Source organism: Drosophila biarmipes, unplaced genomic scaffold, assembly GCF_025231255.1.
Source record: "Drosophila biarmipes strain raj3 unplaced genomic scaffold, RU_DBia_V1.1 ptg000017l, whole genome shotgun sequence".
NCBI lineage: Eukaryota > Metazoa > Arthropoda > Insecta > Diptera > Drosophilidae > Drosophila > Drosophila biarmipes.
In genome coordinates, this window is record NW_026114535.1 from 3,419,020 (window position 1) to 3,444,654 (window position 25,635).

The 25,635-nt window shown below is 37.3% G+C and overlaps 1 protein-coding gene across 3 annotated transcripts in view; it reads left to right on the plus strand.

Annotated features, from left to right (window-relative positions):
- LOC127012064 (uncharacterized) overlaps window positions 1-15,623 on the plus strand; it is a 49,506-nt gene extending 33,883 nt beyond the window's left edge. Inside the window, exons 1-4 of one of the 3 annotated variants that reach the window (XM_050890246.1) lie at window positions 13,808-14,285; window positions 14,872-14,941; window positions 15,003-15,059; window positions 15,326-15,623. In XM_050890246.1, coding sequence (XP_050746203.1) covers window positions 14,127-14,285; window positions 14,872-14,941; window positions 15,003-15,059; window positions 15,326-15,381 — 342 coding nt within the window. In that variant the 5' untranslated portion in view covers window positions 13,808-14,126 and the 3' untranslated portion in view covers window positions 15,382-15,623. Of the gene's footprint in view, window positions 1-13,807; window positions 14,286-14,871; window positions 14,942-15,002; window positions 15,060-15,325 lie in introns of those variants that run through there. The other 2 variants (XM_050890247.1, XM_050890248.1) reach the window with 2 other exon arrangements.
- The last annotated feature ends 10,012 nt before the right edge of the window (window positions 15,624-25,635 follow it).

Here is a 25,635-nt window from a genome sequence, read left to right on the forward strand (position 1 = left end):
CCCAGCTGGAGCCCGAAGCCAGTCCAGCGCTCACAAATGTGAGGTCAATGATGGAACTTGTTCCGACTCTAGAGAAAGTCGGTTTTGTTCCAGAGTTCAGCAGTACTAGCTCAAGTGCGGCGAAGCTCTCCAATAGCGCCCTTCCCCTAGCAATTGTTAGGGGGAGCCCCACGTAGCCCAGGCGTTAAGGTCCCCGATTTTCCCGGGCGTCTTCTGCAATCTCTTCGAGCACAGTTATTGCCTGGGGGAGGCATAGGCTTGGCGGCAGGTAGCAGCTATAGAAAGCTATACTATTCACATGGGCCCTGGCGAAGCAATTTCCGCTTTTTTTCCTGCTAATCTGGCGCCTTGGGTTTCCGCAGCTCCATATTGCCGATTTTTTTGCTACTATTTGCTGGCCATACACCGGAGTTTTTATTTCTGTATTGCTCGCTTATGAGTGCCATGTTTACGTTTTGCTTGATGACATTTTGCTTCAGCAATGATTGGGCAACCTCGCAGTGGTTTAGGTTGATCTGAAGAATCTTCATTAGCCCCTAAGCCCATGCAAAGCCCTCCTACGGACATTTTCCACTCATTGTTGGGTGGTCATAGTCCTTCTCCTTTTTGCGCTTGCAGAGCATACAGCAAGCCTTTGCTTTGCAGCCTCTGGCTTGGTGCTCCTTCGTGCCGCAGTTGTAGCAACATTTAGAGCAGTCCTCCTGGGATCTGCAGTTTTCTGCTATATGGTTGAACTCCATACACTTAAAGCACCTTTTGCGTGTTATCTTTGACCGGATTCTGCACCAGGTCCATCCCAACCTGAGTTTTCCCTTTTCCATGAGACGCCTCCTTATGTCGGACATAACTCTAACTCTGTGGCGGTTTGGGTGCCCCCGTACGCCGCCCGTAGTCCTACCACCGCAGATTCTGGCAGTTCCACATCAAACTTTGACTTAACCGCTTTTGCTCTGAAGCTTTGCGGTTTTTGGGTCAAAGACCTTGTTTAGGACCTTGTTAACAGGTTGATCCGATATACTCGTATATGTTTTTTTTTCAGGTCGGGGTAGATTATTTTTTTATTGAAACCAAGCAATTGTCCAATAGAGTTGTTTCTATTAAAATAAATAGGTTCCTTGGTAGTTGTAATATGAACTTGAAGTGTGTTATTATTACTTTCCATTTGAAATGTTTTCTCAAGATCATAATCTTTTAGTTTATTTTTTAGAAAATCATAAATATCATTGAGTAAATATGATCCTATGGGGAGTTGAATAACTTTATAACCAATATGAAATAGATTATAATTTATATCAACATTGGGTATAGAGTTGTACATATGAAAGTCAATGAGTGCACACTCATAGTCACCATTCGTCAGTTCAATGGGTGGGAAATAAGTTATGTTTGTAATGGGTTCATTACCATTTAATGTAAGAGTGAATGACCTACTCATTTTGGAATCTAATCATGAACTGTAAAAATATATATTCAGCACTTTTGACAAATTTTCATAAATGTATCATAGGACATATCAGAATTTACATTATCACGATATATATGTCGCATATTTAAATCATCTTGTTTAAACATTGTTATCATATTCGCGTTATCACGTATTAGATGTTTTGGAGTATGAGTATATGTTTGACATATGTAAAAAGAATTTATATTTTTGTGACGTCCCATACAAAAATATTCTTTCATATTTGTTGTTTTGTTTTTCACAAGCAACATCATCAAAAATCATAACAGAGTTTTCTATAGCCTTAGCGGGCGGTAAAACTTCTTCATTTTGTGAGAATATATAATATGCCATACCTTTTATCGGTTTAAATAGTTTCTCTAAATACTCATACTTTGGTTGATATAAACTCTTTGAGAATACATATATATTCTCAAATTTAAGTCCGTTTGCACTTTCAATAAGAAAGAGCATAACATTTGTTTTTCCACAGTTTGACGGACGGACAATCAATGCTCCTATTGTATTAGGTAATAAAGAACTATGTCGTGACACTGAATTTTTAAATGATTGATCACCACCCTCGATATTTCTAACACAGATATCTTGTTTTTGACGTATTAAACGCATATTCACGTGTGTAATGCAGTTCATTTGATAAGAAATGCTCCTTGATTAAACATTGTATAAAATGGGTAAAAGTTTTAGTTTTTTAGTGTTGCAGTCAGAGTTCAAACTTTAAACGAGGTAGTGGTATTATCAGCAAAATAATTAACACACTTCCATTTGAAGCACATATTCCTGGCTATAGTTTTTGTGGACCTGGAACAAAGCTTAAACAAAGGTTGGAGCGCGGTGATCGTGGGGTAAATCAATTGGATGAAGCTTGTAGATTATATGATATTGCATATTCACAAAATAAGGATCTAGCTGAACGACATAAGGCTGATGCAGTATTAATTAATAAAGCGTGGGAACGTGTTGGATCAAAAGATAGTAGTATTGCAGAGAAAACAGCAGCATACTTAGTTACAAATATTATGAAAACAAAAAGGAAATTCGGGATGGGTGTGAAGAAGGGAACAAAAAGAAAGTGTAGGAAGACGAGATCAAAGGTAAAAAGTTTTTCAAATGTTATCAAGACAGGAAGACGAGCAATCAAGGTTGCGCCTAAAGCAGTCAGTAATCAATTGGTAGAAATAAAAAAAAATTAAGATTCCTCCTGTCATTAATGTACCGAAAATTGGTGGTGTTGTACCCATTTTGACTGCACTAAGTGCATTAGGTAGTCTTGCCTCTGGTAGTGCAGCCATTGCTAAAACTATTAATAATGCAAATATTAATAATAACAATTAGAAGAGAGTAAACGACATAATAAAAAAAAAATTGAAAGTATTAAGGTGGGTGAAGGTATGTTTCTATAACCTTATAGAAAAGGTTATGGATTATATCTTGATCCATTTAGAGGAAATCCAAAAAACTGATTTCTATCAAATTTTTTAATTTTGAATTTTGACAAAAGTATATTCCACATTTACGAGGTGTTTTTAATACTACCAACTGTGGACACCTGTCCCTCCAATTCTTATCTCTCTATCCCTCCCTAACTTTTTCGTTATGGTCAAGTAATTTCTCAATTCTAAATCAAGAATAAGATAGAAAAAGGAGGGTTAGTTTACCTTAAGGTATAAAAACTCGATCAACAGTTATTTTAACTCACAATTAAAAACCACCTGTAAACAGTCTCAAGTCAAAAGTTTCAAGTTAAAAGTATAAACCTAGATCATCTCACAAACAACAAAACAATAAAACAACAAAAACAAAAACAAACTGCTTAAAAACAAGTACAAATGGTCAATCCGGAAATGATGAAGGTGCTCAAGGAAAACCTCTTGTGAAGCAGTTGAAGAACTGTAGGAATTCATTAAAAAGATGAATTAAAGCAAATAAAAACTGAAAACGTATCAAATTCGCAGGAAACTTTTAAATCTATAACAGAACTTTTACATGAATTACTCACTGAAAATAAAAATCTAAATAAGACAAAAAGTATATTAATGATACACGCAATGTTAAGACTAAGTTCAAGAAAGAGAAAACAAGAGTACCTAAAATTATTAAAAGGGTACAGGAGAGAGTAATTAAAAGTGAAAGTGATAGTGATGCTTAAGTTGATGCTTACTTACAACACTCTCATATAGATGAATCTGTTATTTCTCATCAATCTCTTATAGATGAATCCGATGTTCTGTCTTATATATCTGGTTAAAATGAAAGTGTATATGAAGAAACCGTGGTGAAATATAATATCAACATTAATCAGTTAAAAAAAGAAAAGATTTTAGTTAATAGCTATGGACCAAGAGAATAAAATAATATTTTAATGTCGGGTAATAGTTAGTTTAATTTTTCATAACAGTCCTAATGATTATACTAAGAATGATTTAGAATTATAAAAAAACATTTTAATTAAAACAAGTGCTCACAAAAGAAACTATCAACCAGATGGTCAAATAAAAAGAAATCGTTCAAAAAAATATTCTTCAATTATTAAGCCATTAATATCGTCGTCTTCAGTAAATGAAGAATGTACTGGTTCTGGTTATATGAGACAAAAATTACCACCAAATTATGTATATTGGGATAAACTATATCTAAATCATTTCAACTACGAAGTAAAAGAGTATCTGAGTTGGAAAGTAAAGAAATAAAAATGATAACTCAAATGGAGTATATACATAAAACATTAAAAGAGCTTTTTGATAAATTGGAAAATCTTAACAATATCATAAACGTAAATTTAAAAAAAAACCGCACCAATCATTCGTTCTGATCAGATACAAAGAGATGGAACGATACTTCGAAGTAGTCCATTTTCGCGTCGTAAAAACGAAGAAGAGGTCTTAACAATTAATTTGGATCATACATAAATATACCGTTCTTTCATTATTTATTTTATAATGTCAGTTGATAAGTTTGGTTATTTTTTAAATAAGAAAGAGTACTCAAGAGATATAACAAAAAGTGTAGAAAAATTCCAAAGTATACTCAATGATTATGATGGACATTGATAAGTTTGGTTGTTTTTTAAATGAAGAAGAGTACTCAAGAGATATAACAAAAGGTGAAAAATTCCAAACAAAATTGCAACCAAATTTTATGTTGATGAAAACATGAGTAAACTAAAAACAAAACAGAAACAAGAAATCTTTAGATTAAGACATCGGATCAATAATATTGAGGGAAAAGTTAGTAATATTTCTAAAAAATTGATATTTCTCTTGCAAACTATTAATAAGATAGTAGATAGTAAAAAGTTTGTGAGTAAACGAGATATTGTAAATGAGTTACATCGACCATCATTAAGGGTATTAATGCATATGCATCACGAATAAAGGCTTAAGGTATTTATTAAAAGTAATAGATACCTTTTCTAAATATCGATAGGGTGAAGCAATAAAATCAAAAAATGCGGGAAAATGCAATGGAAAATTATTAAAAATTAAATTGAAATTAAAATTAATCATTACCCAGCATTTAGTACTCTTAAAGTATCTATTGTGGAACGTTTTAATAGAACACTAATACAACTTATGTGGCGTGAGTTCAGTTTTAATGGAAAATACACATGGCTTCAAATATACAAAGAACTGATTAATATAATAATTATAACAGTAGGAAGCATAGAACAATTAAAATGAAACCCATTGATGTGAATGTTAAAAATGAAAAACAGATTTTGATGAGATCCTACAATCATCTAAAAATATTCACAAATGGAGTGTTTAAAGAGGGGGATCATGTACGAATAAGTAAATATAAGCATGTATTTGAAAAAGGTTATTCTCCAAGCTGGACAACGGAAATTTTTCGAATTCGGAAAGTAAAAAAATACATCCCCCACCACATATTTACTTGAAGACCTAAAGGGTGATCCAACTCATGGTGGCTTCTATTAACAAAAAATTAAAAAAACAAAATTCCCTAATAAAAGGGAAAAGATTCTGAAACATAAAGGTGATTATGTGCTTGTACGTTGTCTAGGCTTTTCAAAATCAGAAGATAGTTGAATTCACAAAAAAGACATTCTGTAAAAAACAAGCGAAGGCATAGAAAAATTAAAATGAACGCATTGACGTCTATGCGTGAAATCAAAAAATAGTTCTTCACACCCACAATTTCTATTTATAAAGTGTGAAAAACAAGTTAAGATAAGAATTCGAATGGAATTGATTATATGCCTGTGTGTTGAGTAGGTTAAGAGAGCGTGCGTGTACAGATAAGAATTTTGTATGGAACGTGAACTCTAAAGATTCTAAAACGAAAAGATGATTGTATAGTTACGCACTGTGTATGCTTTTTTAAAATCAGGAGATAGTTGTATTCACAAAAACAACAACAACAACTTGAAGCATAGATCAATTAAAATGTACGCATTAACGTCAATGCGTTAAAAATACTCATGTATATATTTATATATAAACATATACAAATCTGGAGGTTATAAAGGGAAAGAATTTCAAAAAGGTATTCAGTTTTCGTCTATTCGTTCACGCAAGTCAATTTCAGGATCGTTTATTCGTCCGTGCGTGCGTGCGTTGGTTTGTTAAAAAAAATGTCGTTTTTGATAATATTTTTTATAATTTCACTATTCAAAAATAAATCCGCTTTCGAAAATGATACTGGTGCCCAGTGAAATGACGATTTTTGAAAACCCATCATCGACTTCAAATAATTCGATAGGATTATTCATCAATATGCCGAAGTTGAAAAATATTATTAAAATTGATTTGAAATTTGAGATCTTGGATGATAGCCATATTTTTATGGATCTTATAAATAAAACAAGTGAAGAAAGTAATGAAACAAATTTAAAAAGTTTACTCGACATAAAAATAATTAATAATAATAATAAAAGTACTCATCAACTGCAAGCACAACTACACCAACAACATCAACTACATCTGCACCTACAGCAACATCTACAACAACAACAATATCTGCAACAAAAACATCAAACTCACCCAATCTTTTTGATTTTAAAAGTAAAGACACAAGTGTTGAGAAAATAGAAAATAAAAACATAGGAGCTGAAAAATCACAAAAAATTGTTGTGGGTATCAATGATAGTGAGGCAGAATTTCAAAACGTAAGTCGACCACCTAAAATTAGTAATTCATCTCAAGAAATCAATGATAGTGATACCGAATTTGAAAGTGCAACACGAGTTCCTATAAAAAGAAATGCAGGTAAAAAATTAAAAAGTACTGAAAACCTCTCAAATAGAATTTACAAAGAGAGGAATAATAGAGAATTTTAAAAACCAATTTTTTAAACCAATTACAGGTTTAAATCTAGATACTGTTGGTCACATAAATGTTTAGAAGAAAAGAATTAAAAACTCTTCAAAACCAATAAATAAAAATGATTTGGCTATTACATTTTATGTAGATGAGAAAATTAACGAAGCAAAATCACAACAAATGGAAACTATAACTAAATCATTTCATCTACGAAATAAAAGAGTATCGGAGTTGAAAAGTAAAGTAATAAAAACTCAAATGGAGTATATATATAATACATTAAAAAAGCTTCTTGATAAATTGGAAACTCTTAACAACTTTATAAAACCAAATTAAAAAAAGCCCGCACCAGTCATTCGTTCTGATCAGATACAAATAGATGGAACGAACCTTCGAAGTAGTCCATTTTCACGTCGTAAGAACGAAGAAGAGGTCTTAACAATCAATGTGAATGATACATAAATTCGAGTATACCGTTCTTTAATTATTTATTTTATAATTAAAATTTCAGTTGATAAGTTTGGTTGTTTTTTAAATGAGAAACAGTACTCAAGAGATATAACAAAAGATGTAGAAAAATACCAAAGTATACACAATGATTATGATGGACATTTAAATATTTAGAGGAAACGATTTAAAAATTCCCTACCCCCCATTCATGAAAATGATATTGCAATGAAAAAGGTAAACTAGTACAGAATACATCTAATGAAATTTCTAAACGAAATCTTTAGATTAAGAGCTTGAATCAATAATATGAGGGAAAAGTAAGTGTAATCTCTAAAGAATTGGAATTTCTCTTGAAAACTATTAATAAGATAGTAGAGGAAATAAATGAAATAGAAAGTAACATTTTCAATTATATCATTGCACCGACCGCAGTTTTAAAAAGTGAAAAAAGTCTTTAGAGAAGAAACCATTTGTACCAAATAAAATAAAGTAATGAGTAAACGAGATATTGTAAATGAGTTACATGGACCATCATTCAAGAAATTTCGAAGACGTAGAGTTATAGTAATTTGATTTGGTTGAATGGGGGGCATAAGCGTCATCGAATAAAGGCTTTAGGTATCTATTAGCAGTAATAGATACCTTTTCTAAATATGCATGGGGTGAAGCAATAAAATCAAAAAATGCAGAAGAAGTTACAAGAGCAATGGAAATAATAATAAAATCTGGTCGTAAGGTACCAAAGAGTTTACAAAAAGATAATGGAAATGAATTCTATAATAAACAATTAAGAGAATTGATGAAACGGTATGAAATTAATCATTACCCAACCCTTAGTACACTTAAAGCATCTATTGTGGAACGTTTTATTAGAACACTAAAAGAACTTATGTGGCGTGAGTTCAGTTTTAATGGAAAATATACATTGCTTCAAATATACAAAGAACTGATTAATAATTATAACAATAGGAAGCATAGAACAATTAAAATGAAACCTATTGGTGTTAATGTTAAAAATAAAAAACCGATTTTGATGAGCTCATACAATCATCTAAAAATATTCACAAATGAAGAGTTTTAAGAGGGGGATCATGTACGAATAAGTACAACAATGCAGCGAAATCTTTTAGAATAGTTGAAAAAGTTTGAATTAATTATAAAGAAAATTTGATGAATTGAAGCAAATAAAAATTAAAACGTATCAAATTTGCAGGAAACTTTTAAATCTATTACAGAACCTTTACATGAATTACTAAGTGAAAATAAAAAATTAAAAAAGAACAGAAAGTATATTAATGATACACACAGAATAAGTTCAAGAAAGAGAAAATAAGAGTACCTAAATGTAATAAAAGGGTAAAGGAGAGAGTAATTGAAATTACTCAAAACACTCTCATATAGATGAATCTGACATTTCTCATCAATCTCTTATAGATGAATGTGATGTTTCACAACAGTCTCATATAGATGATTTAAATGAAAGTGTATATGAAGAAACCGGGGTGATGTATGTAAACATAAATCAGTTAAAAGAAGAAAATATTTTAAATAATATTTATGGACCAAGAGAAGAAAATATTATTTTAATTATTATTAGAATTAGGAAGTTGAAATTTATGGACTCTTCCCTGGTTTATACTCTTTAATTTTTCATAACAGTCCTAAGGATTATACCAAGAAGAATTTAGAATTATATAGAAACATTTTAATTGAAACAAGTGCTCACAAAAGAAACTATCAACCAGATGGTCAAATAAAAAGAAATCGTTCAAAAAAATATTCTTCAATTATTAAGCCATTAATATCGTCGTCTTCAGTAAATGAAGAATGTACTGGTTCTGGGTATATGAGACAAAAATTACCACCAAATTATGTATATTGGGATAATGTTAATGAACTTGTTGAAAGATTGCAACTCTTAATGGCATCAAAAGCTGCTGATAATAAAAACCATACTAATGAAATTCTTTCAATATTAGAAGAATTGCGTGAAGCAAAAGTAATATATTAATAAAACGGAAAACATTTTCTCATTTTGTTTAATAGCAAAATGTCTATTGACAAGTTTGGTCACTTTTCAAATGTCAGAGATTTTTCCTCACTTTTCAAAAGGGAAGTTGAGAGTCTTACAGGTATAAATCTATGTACTGATGGTCACATAAATGTTCAGAAAAGAGAATTAAAAACTCTTCAAAACTAATAAATGGAAATGATTTGGCTATTAATTTGTATGTAGATGAAAAAATTAATGAAGTGAAATCACATCAAATGGAAACTATATCTAAATCATTTCAACTACGAAGTAAAAGAGTATCTGAGTTGGAAAGTAAAGAAATAAAAATGATAACTCAAATGGAGTACATACATAAAACATTAAAAGAGCTTCTTGGTAAATTGGAAAATCTTAACAATATCATAAACGTAAATTTAAAAAAAAACCGCACCAATCATTCGTTCTGATCAGATACAAAGAGATGGAACGATACTTCGAAGTAGTCCATTTTCGCGTCGTAAAAACGAAGAAGAGGTCTTAACAATTAATTTGGATCATACATAAATATACCGTTCTTTCATTATTTATTTTATAATGTCAGTTGATAAGTTTGGTTGTTTTTTAAATAAGAAAGAGTACTCAAGAGATATAACAAAAAGTGTAGAAAAATTCCAAAGTATACTCAATGATTATGATGGACATTGATAAGTTTGGTTGTTTTTTAAATGAAGAAGAGTACTCAAGAGATATAACAAAAGGTGTAGAAAAATTCCAAACAAAATTGCAACCAAATTTTATGTTGATGAAAACATGAGTAAACTAAAAACAAAACAGAAACAAGAAATCTTTAGATTAAGACATCGGATCAATAATATTGAGGGAAAAGTGAGTAATATTTCTAGTAAATTGATATTTCTCTTGCAAACTATTAATAAGATAGTAGATAGTAGTAAGTTTGTGAGTAAACGAGATATTGTAAATGAGTTACATCGACCATCATTAAGGGTATTAATGCATATGCATCACGAATAAAGGCTTAAGGTATTTATTAAAAGTAATAGATACCTTTTCTAAATATGGATAGGGCGAAGCAATAAAATCAAAAAATGCGGAAAAAGTTACAAATGCAATGGAAAATTATTAAAAATTAAATTGAAATTAAAATTAATCATTACCCAGCATTTAGTACTCTTAAAGCATCTATTGTGGAACGTTTTAATAGAACACTAATACAACTTATGTGGCGTGAGTTCAGTTTTAATGGAAAATACACATGGCTTCAAATATACAAAGAACTGATTAATATAATAATTATAACAGTAGGAAGCATAGAACAATTAAAATGAAACCCATTGATGTGAATGTTAAAAATGAAAAACAGATTTTGAAAAGGTTATTCTCCAAGCTGGACAACGGAAATTTTTCGAATTCGGAAAGTAAAAAAATACATCCCCCACCACATATTTACTTGAAGACCTAAAGGGTGATCCAACTCATGGTGGCTTCTATTAACAAAAAATTAAAAAAACAAAATTCCCTAATAAAAGGGAAAAGATTCTGAAACATAAAGGTGATTATGTGCTTGTACGTTGTCTAGGCTTTTCAAAATCAGAAGATAGTTGAATTCACAAAAAAGACATTCTGTAAAAAACAAGCGAAGGCATAGAAAAATTAAAATGAACGCATTGACGTCTATGCGTGAAATCAAAAAATAGTTCTTCACACCCACAATTTCTATTTATAAAGTGTGAAAAACAAGTTAAGATAAGAATTCGAATGGAATTGATTATATGCCTGTGTGTTGAGTAGGTTAAGAGAGCGTGCGTGTACAGATAAGAATTTTGTATGGAACGTGAACTCTAAAGATTCTAAAACGAAAAGATGATTGTATAGTTACGCACTGTGTATGCTTTTTTAAAATCAGGAGATAGTTGTATTCACAAAAACAACAACAACAACTTGAAGCATAGATCAATTAAAATGTACGCATTAACGTCAATGCGTTAAAAATACTCATGTATATATTTATATATAAACATATACAAATCTGGAGGTTATAAAGGGAAAGAATTTCAAAAAGGTATTCAGTTTTCGTCTATTCGTTCACGCAAGTCAATTTCAGGATCGTTTATTCGTCCGTGCGTGCGTGCGTTGGTTTGTTAAAAAAAATGTCGTTTTTGATAATATTTTTTATAATTTCACTATTCAAAAATAAATCCGCTTTCGAAAATGATACTGGTGCCCAGTGAAATGACGATTTTTGAAAACCCATCATCGACTTCAAATAATTCGATAGGATTATTCATCAATATGCCGAAGTTGAAAAATATTATTAAAATTGATTTGAAATTTGAGATCTTGGATGATAGCCATATTTTTATGGATCTTATAAATAAAACAAGTGAAGAAAGTAATGAAACAAATTTAAAAAGTTTACTCGACATAAAAATAATTAATAATAATAATAAAAGTACTCATCAACTGCAAGCACAACTACACCAACAACATCAACTACATCTGCACCTACAGCAACATCTACAACAACAACAATATCTGCAACAAAAACATCAAACTCACGCAATCTTTTTGATTTTAAAAGTAAAGACACAAGTGTTGAGAAAATAGAAAATAAAAACATAGGAGCTGAAAAATCACAAAAAATTGTTGTGGGTATCAATGATAGTGAGGCAGAATTTCAAAACGTAAGTCGACCACCTAAAATTAGTAATTCATCTCAAGAAATCAATGATAGTGATACCGAATTTGAAAGTGCAACACGAGTTCCTATAAAAAGAAATGCAGGTAAAAAATTAAAAAGTACTGAAAACCTCTCAAATAGAATTTACAAAGAGAGGAATAATAGAGAATTTTAAAAACCAATTTTTTAAACCAATTACAGGTTTAAATCTAGATACTGTTGGTCACATAAATGTTTAGAAGAAAAGAATTAAAAACTCTTCAAAACCAATAAATAAAAATGATTTGGCTATTACATTTTATGTAGATGAGAAAATTAACGAAGCAAAATCACAACAAATGGAAACTATAACTAAATCATTTCATCTACGAAATAAAAGAGTATCGGAGTTGAAAAGTAAAGTAATAAAAACTCAAATGGAGTATATATATAATACATTAAAAAAGCTTCTTGATAAATTGGAAACTCTTAACAACTTTATAAAACCAAATTAAAAAAAGCCCGCACCAGTCATTCGTTCTGATCAGATACAAATAGATGGAACGAACCTTCGAAGTAGTCCATTTTCACGTCGTAAGAACGAAGAAGAGGTCTTAACAATCAATGTGAATGATACATAAATTCGAGTATTAAATATTTAGAGGAAACGATTTAAAAATTCCCTACCCCCCATTCATGAAAATGATATTGCAATGAAAAAAGTAAACTAGTACAGAATACATCTAATGAAATTTCTAAACACTCACTGAAACAAGAAATCTTTAGATTAAGAGCTTGAATCAATAATATGAGGGAAAAGTAAGTGTAATCTCTAAAGAATTGGAATTTCTCTTGAAAACTATTAATAAGATAGTAGAGGAAATAAATGAAATAGAAAGTAACATTTTCAATTATATCATTGCACCGACCGCAGTTTTAAAAAGTGAAAAAAGTCTTTAGAGAAGAAACCATTTGTACCAAATAAAATAAAGTAATGAGTAAACGAGATATTGTAAATGAGTTACATGGACCATCATTCAAGAAATTTCGAAGACGTAGAGTTATAGTAAAGGGTATTAATGATTTATGGCAGGCTGATTTGCTTGAAATGGGGGCATATGCATCATCGAATAAAGGCTTTCGGTATCTATTAACAGTAATAGATACCTTTTTCTAAATATGCATGCGGTGAAGCAATAAAATCAAAAAATGCAGAAGAAGTTACAAGGGCAATGGAAATAATAATAAAATCTGGTCGTAAGGTACCAAAGAGTTTACAAAAAGATAATGGAAATGAATTCTATAATAAACAATTAAGAGAATTGATGAAACGATATGAAATTAATCATTACCCAACCCTTAGTACACTTAAAGCATCTATTGTGGAACGTTTTATTAGAACACTAAAAGAACTTATGTGGCGTGAGTTCAGTTTTAATGGAAAATATATATTGCTTCAAATATACAAAGAACTGATTAATAATTTTAACAATAGGACGCATAGAACAATTAAAATGAAACCTATTGGTGTTAATGTTAAAAATAAAAAAAATTTTGATGAGATCATACAATCATCTAAAAATATTCACAAATGAAGAGTTTTAAGAGGGGGATCATGTACGAATAAGTAAATATAAGCATGTCTTGGAAAAAGGTTATACTTCAAACTGGGCAACGGACATTTTTCGAATTCGGAAAGTACAAAATACAATACCCTCCACTTATTTACTTGAAGACTTGAAGGGTGATCCAATTCAAAGGGGCTTCTATAAACAAGAAATTGTGTAGACTTTTTTAAAATTAGCAGATAGTTGGATTCACAAAAACAACAACTTGAAGCATAGAACAATTAAAATGTACGCATTGACGTCAATGCGTGAATAGACTCATGTATATATTTATATATACATATATAAATCCAGAGGTTATAAAGGGAAAACATTTCAAAAAGTTTTCAGTTATCGTCTATTCGTTCACGCAAGTCAATTTCGGATCGTTTATTCGTTTGAGCGTGCATTCGTTAATTTATTCAAAAAAAAAATTAAGTTTTTGATAATATTTTTTATAATTTCACTAATGAATGCACTTGTGAAAATGTTTCCGGTGTCCAGTGAAATGACGATTATTGAAAACCCCTTTAATTCGAATAATTCAATTGGACTATTTATCAATATGCCGAAGTTGAAAAAAAAAAATAAAAATTGATTTGAAAGTCGAGATCATGGAAGAAAAATAAAATTAATACTAATAATAGTATTAATGAAAACTACAAGCACAGTTGAAGAAAAAATAAAAACAGCTACACCTACAACATTAATATCAAACCAACCTACTTTGATAAGTAGTCTGGAGAAGAAAGAAGAATCAAGTACCCCAACATCTACAACAACAACTACATCTGCAACAACAACTACATACGTAACTATAGCAACATCTGGGGGTTAAATAGATTCTTCACCGTAACATATAAAAGTGCTACGGTAGGTGTTAAATGTCGCTAGAATAATATATATAGAAGATCGCATGTTAAACGTAGTGTAAGTAAATCTAAACTTAGGATTACAAAACATATAACTACTCCTCACCACCAACGAAAATCTAAACGAAATATTAATACCCCCTAGCAACATTAAGAATAAATTGCTTTGATGTTGCTGAAGTTTTAACACATTACCTAATACATGCAGAGAGACAGAAAGATAGGAAAGTATATGAAAGAATTTCGAAAGATGCTGATCTTCTTTCTATACAAGAGAGTAAACGGGAAGAGATAGGAGATGTAGAACCAGGATATCTTAGCGATGGCCCACAAATAAATGAAATAGGTATCGAAACAGCAGAAAAAATTAATGGAATACATTTGAGAAAGTAAAATTTTAGAATCTCAAATGCTAATTGAGTATTTAAATAAACAAGAAAGTGAGATTAGTACAGACAAAATTCTAATTAATGACATTAATGACTTCAAAATAATTAACAGTGATAATATAATATGATTGAGTAGGGAAATATGTTTGTTTTTCAGAATTTAAATAAAGAAGTTGCCAATACTATTTCAAGTGGAGTACAAAAAGGTGAGTTGAAAAATATATATAAAATAATATTTATATATACTAATAATGTTTATATTTTCAGAATTTTATAATATTAATAAAAACGTTAGTAATACCTATTCGAGTGGAGTACAAAAAGGTGAGTTGAATATAATATATAAAAAAAAATATTTATATATACTAATAATATTTATATTTTCAGAATTTCAAAATATTAATAAAGAAGTTACTAATACTATTTCGAGTGGAGTACAAAAAGGTGATTTGAATTATATATACATATATAAAATAATATATATATATATATATATATATATATATATATATATATATAATATATATATATATATATTACTCTACACTAATAATATTTTTATTTTCACAATTTCAAAACCTTAACAAAAGAGAGGTTAAAGACGACACTCTGGTTTTGTATGGTGAGCATGATGATGATGATGTGATGATGACCACGATGTGAAAATTTTCGATTAGGATAATCCAGATAAGATCACCTAGTGAGGACGAAACTATTCTTGTTGAAGGTGGAATAAATAACTACGTACAAACTATTCCTTTAAATTTAGATAAGGATAACGATGAATACATAAAATCAATTCCTTTAAGTAATGACGATGATAAAATCTATATATTAGAGGGTGGTATAAATAGTTATGTACAAACTATACCACTAAATATAGAAGAAAGTAAGCAAATTGAATGTAATTCGAAGAAAACATTTTAATTGTTCTTTAAAATAAAAATTTTATATTATATAAATTTTAACATTTACCTCTAATAAGCAATGTATGTTCTTTAACTTAAAAAAAAATTGTATAATCTTGTTTTTAATTGTAATATTAACCTCTAAATAAAGCAATGTTTGTTCTTTAAAATAAAAATTGTATAATGCTGTTTTGATTTATAATATTTCGTTAATATATTACCTTAAATTAACTTTTAAATAAGAAAGCGATGTTTGTTCTTTAAATTTAAAATTTCATTGCTTTATTTATAATTATAGATTACATTTATTCTTTTTCACAATTTAGTTAATTTAATTATAATTCTGTATAAAACATTTAAATGTACAATCATAAATATTTTTCTTAAATATTTCTATTTTAATGTCTTGATTATTATTTCTATTAGGACAATTCTCTATTTCTTTTATTCCTTGTTCGTAAACATAAACATTTGCATTTATTTCATCATGTTTATTTTCTAATTTGTTTTCTTCTATTTTATAATGTCCATATTGTAATGTATCAATTTTATTTTTTTGTATAACGAGCTTTGTATCCTTCCTCCAGTAGCAACATATTTATGGAATTCTTCCTCACTTCAGGGGAATAGAATATGGGTCCAAAAATAGCTCCATCGTCGAATCCGAACAGTGTTATATTAATTTCTTTATTTATTTCATCACTCAGGTTTTTAACATTTATTGTCGCTTTTTTATTTTCTAAGCAAGAGGGTAGTTTAATATACGATGTTCCTCTTAAATGTGAATATTGATTAATATTCATTGCCAATCGAATGAGATGAATCAATGTACATCCACTATCACTTTCTTGGAATTCCTCCATCCTCACCAAAATTTTTGTGCTCCTTGTATTCGGTTTCTATATTGGAATAGGCAGTGATTATTATCATTCTACTTTGAAATGACTTTATTTCCTTACATTTTTTTTCTTCCTTCAGGAGTGCGTATTTTCCAAAAAGTTAAAGGTAATTTTTATTGATGCATAAATCTCCAACAATGGAAACAAGTAAGGGAGAAAAACTTCTCCTGATACCTCCATAAATCGTGCTGGATAAATCTCATCATTGTTGGTATTTTCATATAGATACTGAATAATCCTTCCTTGGAATCCCGATCTGAATTTTTTTAAATTTTTAAATCCACTGGCTAGATGACATTTCTTTTATGCTGCTCCGTCCGCAGATGATGACTCCATGAAATGTTACCCGACAGGGTAATTCATTTTGATTTGTTATGTTTTTTTTTGTTTTTTAAGTATATTTTGTAATTTTATTTTTTTTACTTCTTCTTTTCACTTTATTATACTTTACTTTAACTGTAAAGTATTTTAACTTAGTTTTTAGTTAGTTTACACAAATTGATTTCAGTTTGCTCACACACACACACAACTCCAATTTGGGAATTTCACAAGTTAGTACATTTTTAGTTAATGTTTTAATTTTTATAGCTAAGATAAGTTTTCTTTAACTTGAAATTTCCGGAGGGTTCGCACGACGATTTAATATGATTCGCTCAACTCGGATAGTTTTCTTAAACTGAACTACTTTCCACATTTCTCCTTAACACATGACTTTTTTGAAAACTTGGAGAGTAACCGTTTTTCTTTTATAATATAAATTTATGAGAAAAAAATGACGTTTTTGACTAAATAAACGACCTCATTTGTTTTTGTGTATATTCTGTTAGGAACCACCACCTCCACTATAGAATTGAAACCTTTAAGATTACCCTCCCCCTTAACTTAATACAAGATAGAAGCAACATACTTTAGATATTCACGCTCACTTTCCCGTCTAATGCTCGCTAAAGATGGGGAAGTTCTCGAACTCACGCTTGTTTCACACCACAAAAGTTTGCGGTCTATTATCCCTCAAACTAACACCTTTTGACCACAAGACCACTGAAGACAGGTTACACTAACAGATATCATCAACAAACCTAATTGAATCATCAAAACGGACACACATAATATAACAACTTCCCCCTCCCCCTCCTCCCTTCTCCTCCTCCTACTCCTCCTCCTCCTACTCCTCCTCCTCCTACTCCTCCTCCTCCTACTACTCAACCTAAATATCGTTTTACAAATTCGTACGCATAACAAAACACCCCTCTCTCACACTCCTACGCACCATTTTCGGGTAAAGATCACTATAAACAACCACAAATTCTACGCATGACAAAACACCCCTCTCACACACAAGCAATCACAAATTCAAACGCATGACAAAACACCCCTTGTGAGGAGTTGAATAACTCCCCACAAATCCCAGCAGCAGATGGCCGGCCGCTCACCAGGTACGCGGCGAATTCGCGTAGTGGCGGCGCGGCGAAGAGCGAGGACGTAGAACGAGAGAGTTTGGAGATCGAGGACGGAGAACGAGAGAGTTTGGAGATCGAGGACGGAGAACGGGAGTTTGGAGAGGAAGAGAGTTTGGAGACAAGAGTTTGGAGAGCGAGAGAGTTTGGAGAGGAAGAGAGGTTGGAGACAAGATTTTGGAGAGCGAGAGAGTTTGGAGAGCAAGAGGGTTCGGAGACCAAGAGAGTTTGGAGACCAACAATGGAGACGGAGAGAGCGGAGACTTGCCGTGTGCAAAAAGGAGTAGCGGGACGCCGCCGGACTTTGGACTTTGGAAAGAAGGTGCCACATCTCAGCAGCGGTGCGGCACACAAACATGTCGCATGCGTCTCCGGGATCAGCGGGACGGCGGCATCAGGCTGGACGGAGGCGGGAGGCAGTGCGTCAAGGACAAGAGGGTCAAACAGAAACCATGGACTTTGGACCCGATGTGGAGAGTTTTGGCGGGCCGTGTGCAAAAGGGAAATACCGGTTCCCAGAGGCCCAATATAAGCCCGCAGGGCGCTGGCAGCGAGATCAGTCAGTCAAGATCAGTCGTTGAGATCAGTCAGTCAAGATCAGTCAGTCAAGATCAGTCATTGAGAAGAGTCAGTCAAGATCAGTCATTCAGCATCAGTCATCCAGTGGAGAGCATACAGTCAAGAGCGAGCAGTCAGTCGAGAGCAAGGAGTCGTCGGAGGCAGCGCCGTGGGAGCCTACGAGGAGCAAGATCGTCACGTCGAGACGTTCGGGATTGGGAATACTAGGAATCTCCGAACTGAGACACAGGTGGCTGAGGTCTAAGGAGGCGCCACACGGCCAAGTTCTGTTCTGCCCTGCCGACGAAGTCCTGGCGGTACGCCTGGAGGGTCTACTAGACTGAGATTTGAAATCGAGAGTAGCAAGCCAGAAGGGAGAGAAGTCCCGGAGCGGCGTAACAGAACCCCTAGAGTAGCGAGCCAGAAGGGAGAGAAGTCCCGGAGCGGCACAACAGAACCCTGAGAATCACGAGCCAGAAGGGAGAGAAGTCCCGGATCGGCGTATACCCTCGAACCCAGCACAGAAGTCAAGACCTACAGCCACCTGTCAGGAGTAGTTCGCAGGACATCGCCACCAGCAAGCAGGACACCACACCGCAACGGCCACGCAAGGAGGATCGAGCCCGCAGGAACGGCACGGACAGTACGCGGAAGGGTGAGGCTAGGGTGGAACGTTCGTTTACACGAGGCACAGAAGCGAAGTGAAAAGCGAGACAGCTTCCTGGCGTTTTGCCTTGACTGTCCGCACGATCTGAGCGGAAGCCCGTGGGACCATCCGGGACAGAGCAAGGGACAGGCGGTCGGGTATCGAGAGGAGTGATCCTGGAGAGCTCGTCAGTCTGTTCACCCTAGTCTGAGAACGGTGACGCTTCCCTAAGCCCGCACGGCTGACCCCATAGCGAGTCTGCGTCGTGGCCTAGCAGTCACCGAGCCAGCCACGTCAGGAGCAATCAGCGGTCAAGGATCTTCGAGGAGCGACAAGACAACCAGCCACGTCAGGAGCAATCAGCGGTCAAGGATCTTCGAGGAGCGACAAGACGACCCACACCGTCGGAGACAGCGAGACGAGCAAGTTTTCAAGCCGACTGCAGTTATACCCGCAATAAACCCACTCCGAACCCGAGAATTATGTGCTTTTTCACTGAACTACTGGGCGGTCACGCTTATATAAATTTGGTGGGACGAACACACACAATCTACTGAGCTAGCCGCACAAATACCGTAGCGAGCAGAAACCGAAGAAATCAGTTCGTTACATCTGGCGCCCAAAACGTGATTATCCCAGCGGTGAAAGCAAAATAAACAGAATGGGAAAGAAGTGGATTTACCGCCTTAAGAAGGAGGACTTCGCCCATGTCGCACAAAGGCTTAATGTCGTCCTGGACGGCAGATTAGAGGACATGAGGAGGACATTGTCGGAGTATTACTCCGAAACAGAGAACGACCCACAACTTGCCGACATCTGGGCTGAGCTGGAAGCCATGTATTACAACAGAACCGGCCCGAGTATCACGCTAACTAACGCTGAAGGGGATAACCTAGTAGCAAGCCTGAGCGTCGACAACATGCAAAGGGAGGCCCACAGGAGAGAGTCAAGCCAGGACAGGAAGACAACGGTGCTGACCTCTAGACACAGCCAGGAGGATTATGCAAGGGTCGCAAAACAAGTCCGCGAGTGGTCATTCAGGTTCGACGGGGCGGAAAACCGTTCGACTTCCTGGAACAAGTCGAATGGTCCACCAACACCTACGGTTTAGACCTAGACATGATCCCCCGAGCAATGCCGGAGTTGCTGAAAGGAAGGGCGTTGAAGTGGTTTATCGCCAACAATAAACAATGGAAAACCTGGGCCGAGTTCATTGAGAGCTTCCATCTCTACTTTCTGCCGAGAGATTTCTTTACAAGGCTGTCGGATCAGGTCAGACAACGAAAGCAGGGTTTCAGTGAGTCATTTAAAGACTACATGATCGACATGCAGACGATGTCGACGCCACTAAACTATTCTGCGAAAGACACCTTAAAGATCATAAAGAAAAACTGCACCCCAAGCCTAAGGATCTTCTTAAGGGCGTACAAAGGGCCGGACATGGACACGTTGATGCTATTAGCCGATGAATACGAAGAACTGGAAAAGGAGCGGGAAGCGTTCGCCCAAGAAAACAAGTTCTCAAAGGCAAAGTCGTCACCACCAACACAGGTCACGTGCAGAAGATGCGAGGAGACAGATAGCCAGGAGACACGGAGAGATGACCAATTTTCACCGCCGCAACGAGTCCCACGACAGCAGGCAACAGGAGCACCACGAGGAGGCCAATGGACGCCACCACAGCAGCAACAGATACAACCATCGAACACGGTGTGGAGACCGCCAAACACAACACAGTGGCCGCGGGGCACGACACACATTGCAGATCCCCATGAGGCCTGCCGAAGGTGCGGCGGCCACGGACACTGGGCACGAGGATGTCGACTCCAACGCCTGCTGTTCTGCTGGGTGTGCGGGAGAATAGGTGTCAGGAGCGTCGAGTGCTGCCAGCAGGCGGGAAATGCCCAGCGACCTCAGCCGCAGAGAGGCGAGCCGGGGTCGCAAGATGCTACCTCTCCAAACTAACAGGCAAGCTAATCGAGGAGGAGCAGCAGTTGTCCGCAGCGGTGACGATTGGAGGAGGCACGTACATGGCCACGATCGACACCGGGGCAACAGCGAGCTTTATAAGCAAGGAACTGGCGGACAACTTGGCTGCCCTCGGGAGGATTACGAGGACACGGCGGCAAGTTAGGTTGGCAGACGGAAGGTGCGGCGGAATCGATGAACAGCTGGAGGTGGAGATCGCATTCGGGAACAAGCGACTAACCATGAACCTGTTGATACTACCAGGGGTAGTGGATTCATTGGTGTTAGGATGGGACTTTCTAACCCAAGTCGGAACCGAGATAAGGTGCGCTGGACACGAGGTGAGAATACCGGCCAGGAACCGACACAATGGGTGGTTTGAGGAGAGGCTATCGGTAGCAGTCGTACAGCAGGAAGCAGAGTATGACGACACAACGAAGTTCCTGGAGGCAGAGATAGCCAGTTTTAAAACCATGACAGGAACGTCGAACATGGCAGAGCATCAAATAACGATGAAGGACGACAAGCCAATAAAACAGCGATACTACCCGGAGAATCCGAAAGTTCAAGGGGAGATCAATGCGAAGGAAGATAGAGCACTCAACCAGCCCATACAGTTCTCCCATCGTGATGGTTAGGAAGAAGACGGGCAAGTGGAGACTGTGCGTCGACTTCTGGCAGACCAAATCGATAAAGGATGCCTACCCGATGCCTCGAATAAATTATATCCTCGACCAGCTGAGAGAGGCACGGTACATAAGCAGCTTGGACCTGAAGGATGGCTACTGGCAAATCCCGCTGAAAGAAAGCAGCAGGCAGTACACTGCATTTACAGTGCCGGGAAAGGGCTTATACCAGTGGAGAGTAATGCCGTTCGGACTCCATTCGGCATCTGCGACCTTCCAGCGGGTGTTGGATCGGGTAATTGGTCCCGAGATGTCGCCGCACGCATTTGCGTACCAGGATGATATCATAGTGATCGGACGCACACTAGAAGAGCACAAGGCAAACTTGAAAGAGGTATTCCGGCAACTGAACATCTGAGATTAAACCCCGAAAAATGCCAGTTTTTCAAGAAGGAGCTGCTGTATTTGGGTCATAGAGTGACTAGCGACGGCATGGTATCGGCGATTTGTACCTGACTTCGCAAAAATAGTCAAACCACTCAACGATCTGCTGCGCAAGGGCAACAAGTGGGTGTGGACACAGGAACATCAGTCGGCATTCGAAGAGGTAAAGGCACGGCTGGTGGCAGACCCTGTACTGGCGTGGCCGGATTTTGAAAAACCATTTGTCCTGCAGACGGTCGCAAGTGATTACGGTATTGGGGCTATTTTGACCCAGGAAACCGAACGTGGCGAAAAGGTGATCTCTTACTCAAGCCGAACGCTTAACGGGGCTGAGAAAAACTACACCACGACCGAGAAGGAGTGTTTGGAAATAGTCTGGGCGATCCGGAAACTGAAGCCGTATTTGGAAGGGTACCACTTCAAGGTGGTAACCGACCACATGGCGCTGAAGTGGCTCAACAGCATCGAGAGCCCTTCAGGAAGGATCGCCAGATGGGCCCTGGAGTTGCAGCAGTATGACTTCGAAATAGCGTACAGGAAGGACGCAGCCACAAAAGTACCCGGACTACGTAATGGAGGGAGACACTTTGTACAGGAACATTCCACACAGAGCAGGCATTGAGGATGTCGCGACTTGGAAGATGTGCGTCCCGAAAGCTCTCCGAGAAGCGGTGCTGAAAGAGAACCAGGACTCACCGGCAGCTGGCCATGTAGGAAGCAGAAGGACAATATCACGTCTGGCAGCCCGGTACTACTGGCCAGGCATGCACCGAGACGCTCGAGCCCACGTAAGAGGATGCGAGACTCAAGCAAATTAAATGCAGGCAGCTGGGAAAATGCTAACGCAGGTGGGCTACAGTGTGCGCAGACTTCGTCGGACCTCTGCCGCGTTCAAAACACGGCAACCAAATGCTGCTGGTGCTGATAGACAGGTTCTCCAAGTGGACTGAATTGGTGCCGCTGCGGAGCGCGACAGCCGAGTCCCTAAAGAAAGCGTTTAGGAGGCGCATCATCGCAAGGTTTGGGGTCCCTAAGGTAGTCATAACGGACAACGGAGTGCAGTTTAACAGCAAAATCTTCAAGAGTTTCCTGGCAGAGATGGGAGACAAGCAACAGTTCACGGCTCCATATACCCCGCAAGAGAACCCGACAGAAAGAGCAAACAGGACCGTGAAAACGATGATAGCGCAGTTCACAGGGCAGGATCAGAGGAACTGGGACGAGAAAAGGCCTGAGATCATGCTGGCAGTAAATACGAGTGTTTCGGAATCCACAGGATACACGCCAGCGTTTGTTACTCAATGCAGAGAACCGAGACTGCCGAGCGCCCTATACGACAGAGAGACCTTGGGAACAGGACGACCCACTGAGACCCCAGGGGAGAAGGCAAACAAACTCGGGGAAATCTTCGAGATTGTAAGGCGGAATCTGGAAAGAGCCTCCCAGGATCAGGCTAGGCATTACAACCTGAGGAGGAGACAATGGACACCAGCGGTGGGAGACGTCGTGTGGGCCAAGGAACATCATTTGTCGAAGGCGGCCGAGGGGTTCGCAGCAAAGTTGCCCCCAAGATACGACGAACCTTACCAGGTCACGGATTTTGCGTCACCAGTAATCTGCAAAATACGGCACGTGAACACAAAAAAAGAGAGGACCATCCACGTGAGCGAGCTGAAACAACAACAAACACAGAACACCAGCGAGCAGCTACAAACAGATACGGTAGACAAAAGGCAAGGATAGCTCCAAGGATACCCGGAGGACACAAGGAAAGGGGTCCAAGGATAGCTCCAAGGATACCCAAAGAACACGAGGAAAGGGGTCCAAGGATAGCTCCAAGGACGCGAGGAGAAGGTCTACAAGGATCTGATTAGGACTGGCAGCAGCAGTCTGCCGAAGGAAGGGGGAGGTCGGCACAGCTGAGAGAGCTGTACCGAAAGTGGCCAACCATCACGGAGAACAGAATACTTACGTAGTGGCAAGGACAAGTGGAAACGCCGGGCTGAGGGGTAGAAAAAAACTAAACTTCTGCCGACAGGTGCACGGGCATAAACAATTTGCAAAATCACCATTCAACAGGGAAGGGGGCGCCTCGATAGGCGGTCGATTGGCACTAGACGATAGTGCGATCGATGGGCACAAGAAAATGGAAATATCGGTGATGATGAACATCGCGGCTCGCAAGTGGCAACGCCGCACCTGCGATATCGATATCGTGAGCAGGCCCTCTGGGTATCGATAGCTGATTAATATCGGTGCCCAGTGGGAACAGATGGAGGATCGGCGCGGGAGATTCGAAATTGCGATACGGAGGACGACCGGCGCTGTGGAAAGGAAACAAGATGGAAAGCGTCGAGGGAGCAACGAGGGAGCACCGAGGGAACCGGAGCGAGATGCGCCCTGACTCAATGGCTAGGATATACAAGGGAACGCCGGAGAGTGGGAGCGCTGAGTTTTCTTAATCTTTCCCGAAGTAAGGGGGGAATGTGAGGAGTTGAATAACTCCCCACAAATCCCAGCAGCAGATGGCCGGCCGCTCACCAGGTACGCGGCGAATTCGCGTAATGGCGGCGCGGCGAAGAGCGAGGACGTAGAACGAGAGAGTTTGGAGATCGAGGACGGAGAACGGGAGTTTGGAGAGGAAGAGAGTTTGGAGACAAGAGTTTGGAGAGCGAGAGAGTTTGGAGAGGAAGAGAGGTTGGAGACAAGAGTTTGGAGAGCGAGAGAGTTTGGAGAGCAAGAGGGTTCGGAGACCAAGAGAGTTTGGAGACCAACAATGGAGACGGAGAGAGCGGAGACTTGCCGTGTGCAAAAAGGAGTAGCGGGACGCCGCCGGACTTTGGACTTTGGAAAGAAGGTGCCACATCTCAGCAGCGGTGCGGCACACAAACATGTCGCATGCGTCTCCGGGATCAGCGGGACGGCGGCATCAGGCTGGACGGAGGCGGGAGGCAGTGCGTCAAGGACAAGAGGGTCAAACAGAAACCATGGACTTTGGACCCGATGTGGAGAGTTTTGGCGGGCCGTGTGCAAAAGGGAAATAACGGTTCCCAGAGGCCCTATATAAACCCGCAGGGCGCTGGCAGCGAGATCAGTCAGTCAAGATCAGTCGTTGAGATCAGTCAGTCAAGATCAGTCAGTCAAGATCAGTCATTGAGAAGAGTCAGTCAAGATCAGTCATTCAGCATCAGTCATCCAGTGGAGAGCATACAGTCAAGAGCGAGCAGTCAGTCGAGAGCAAGGAGTCGTCGGAGGCAGCGCCGTGGGAGCCTACGAGGAGCAAGATTGTCACGTCGAGACGTTCGGGATTGGGATTACTAGGAATCTCCGAACTGAGACACAGGTGGCTGAGGTCTAAGGAGGCGCCACACGGCCAAGTTCTGTTTTGCCCTGC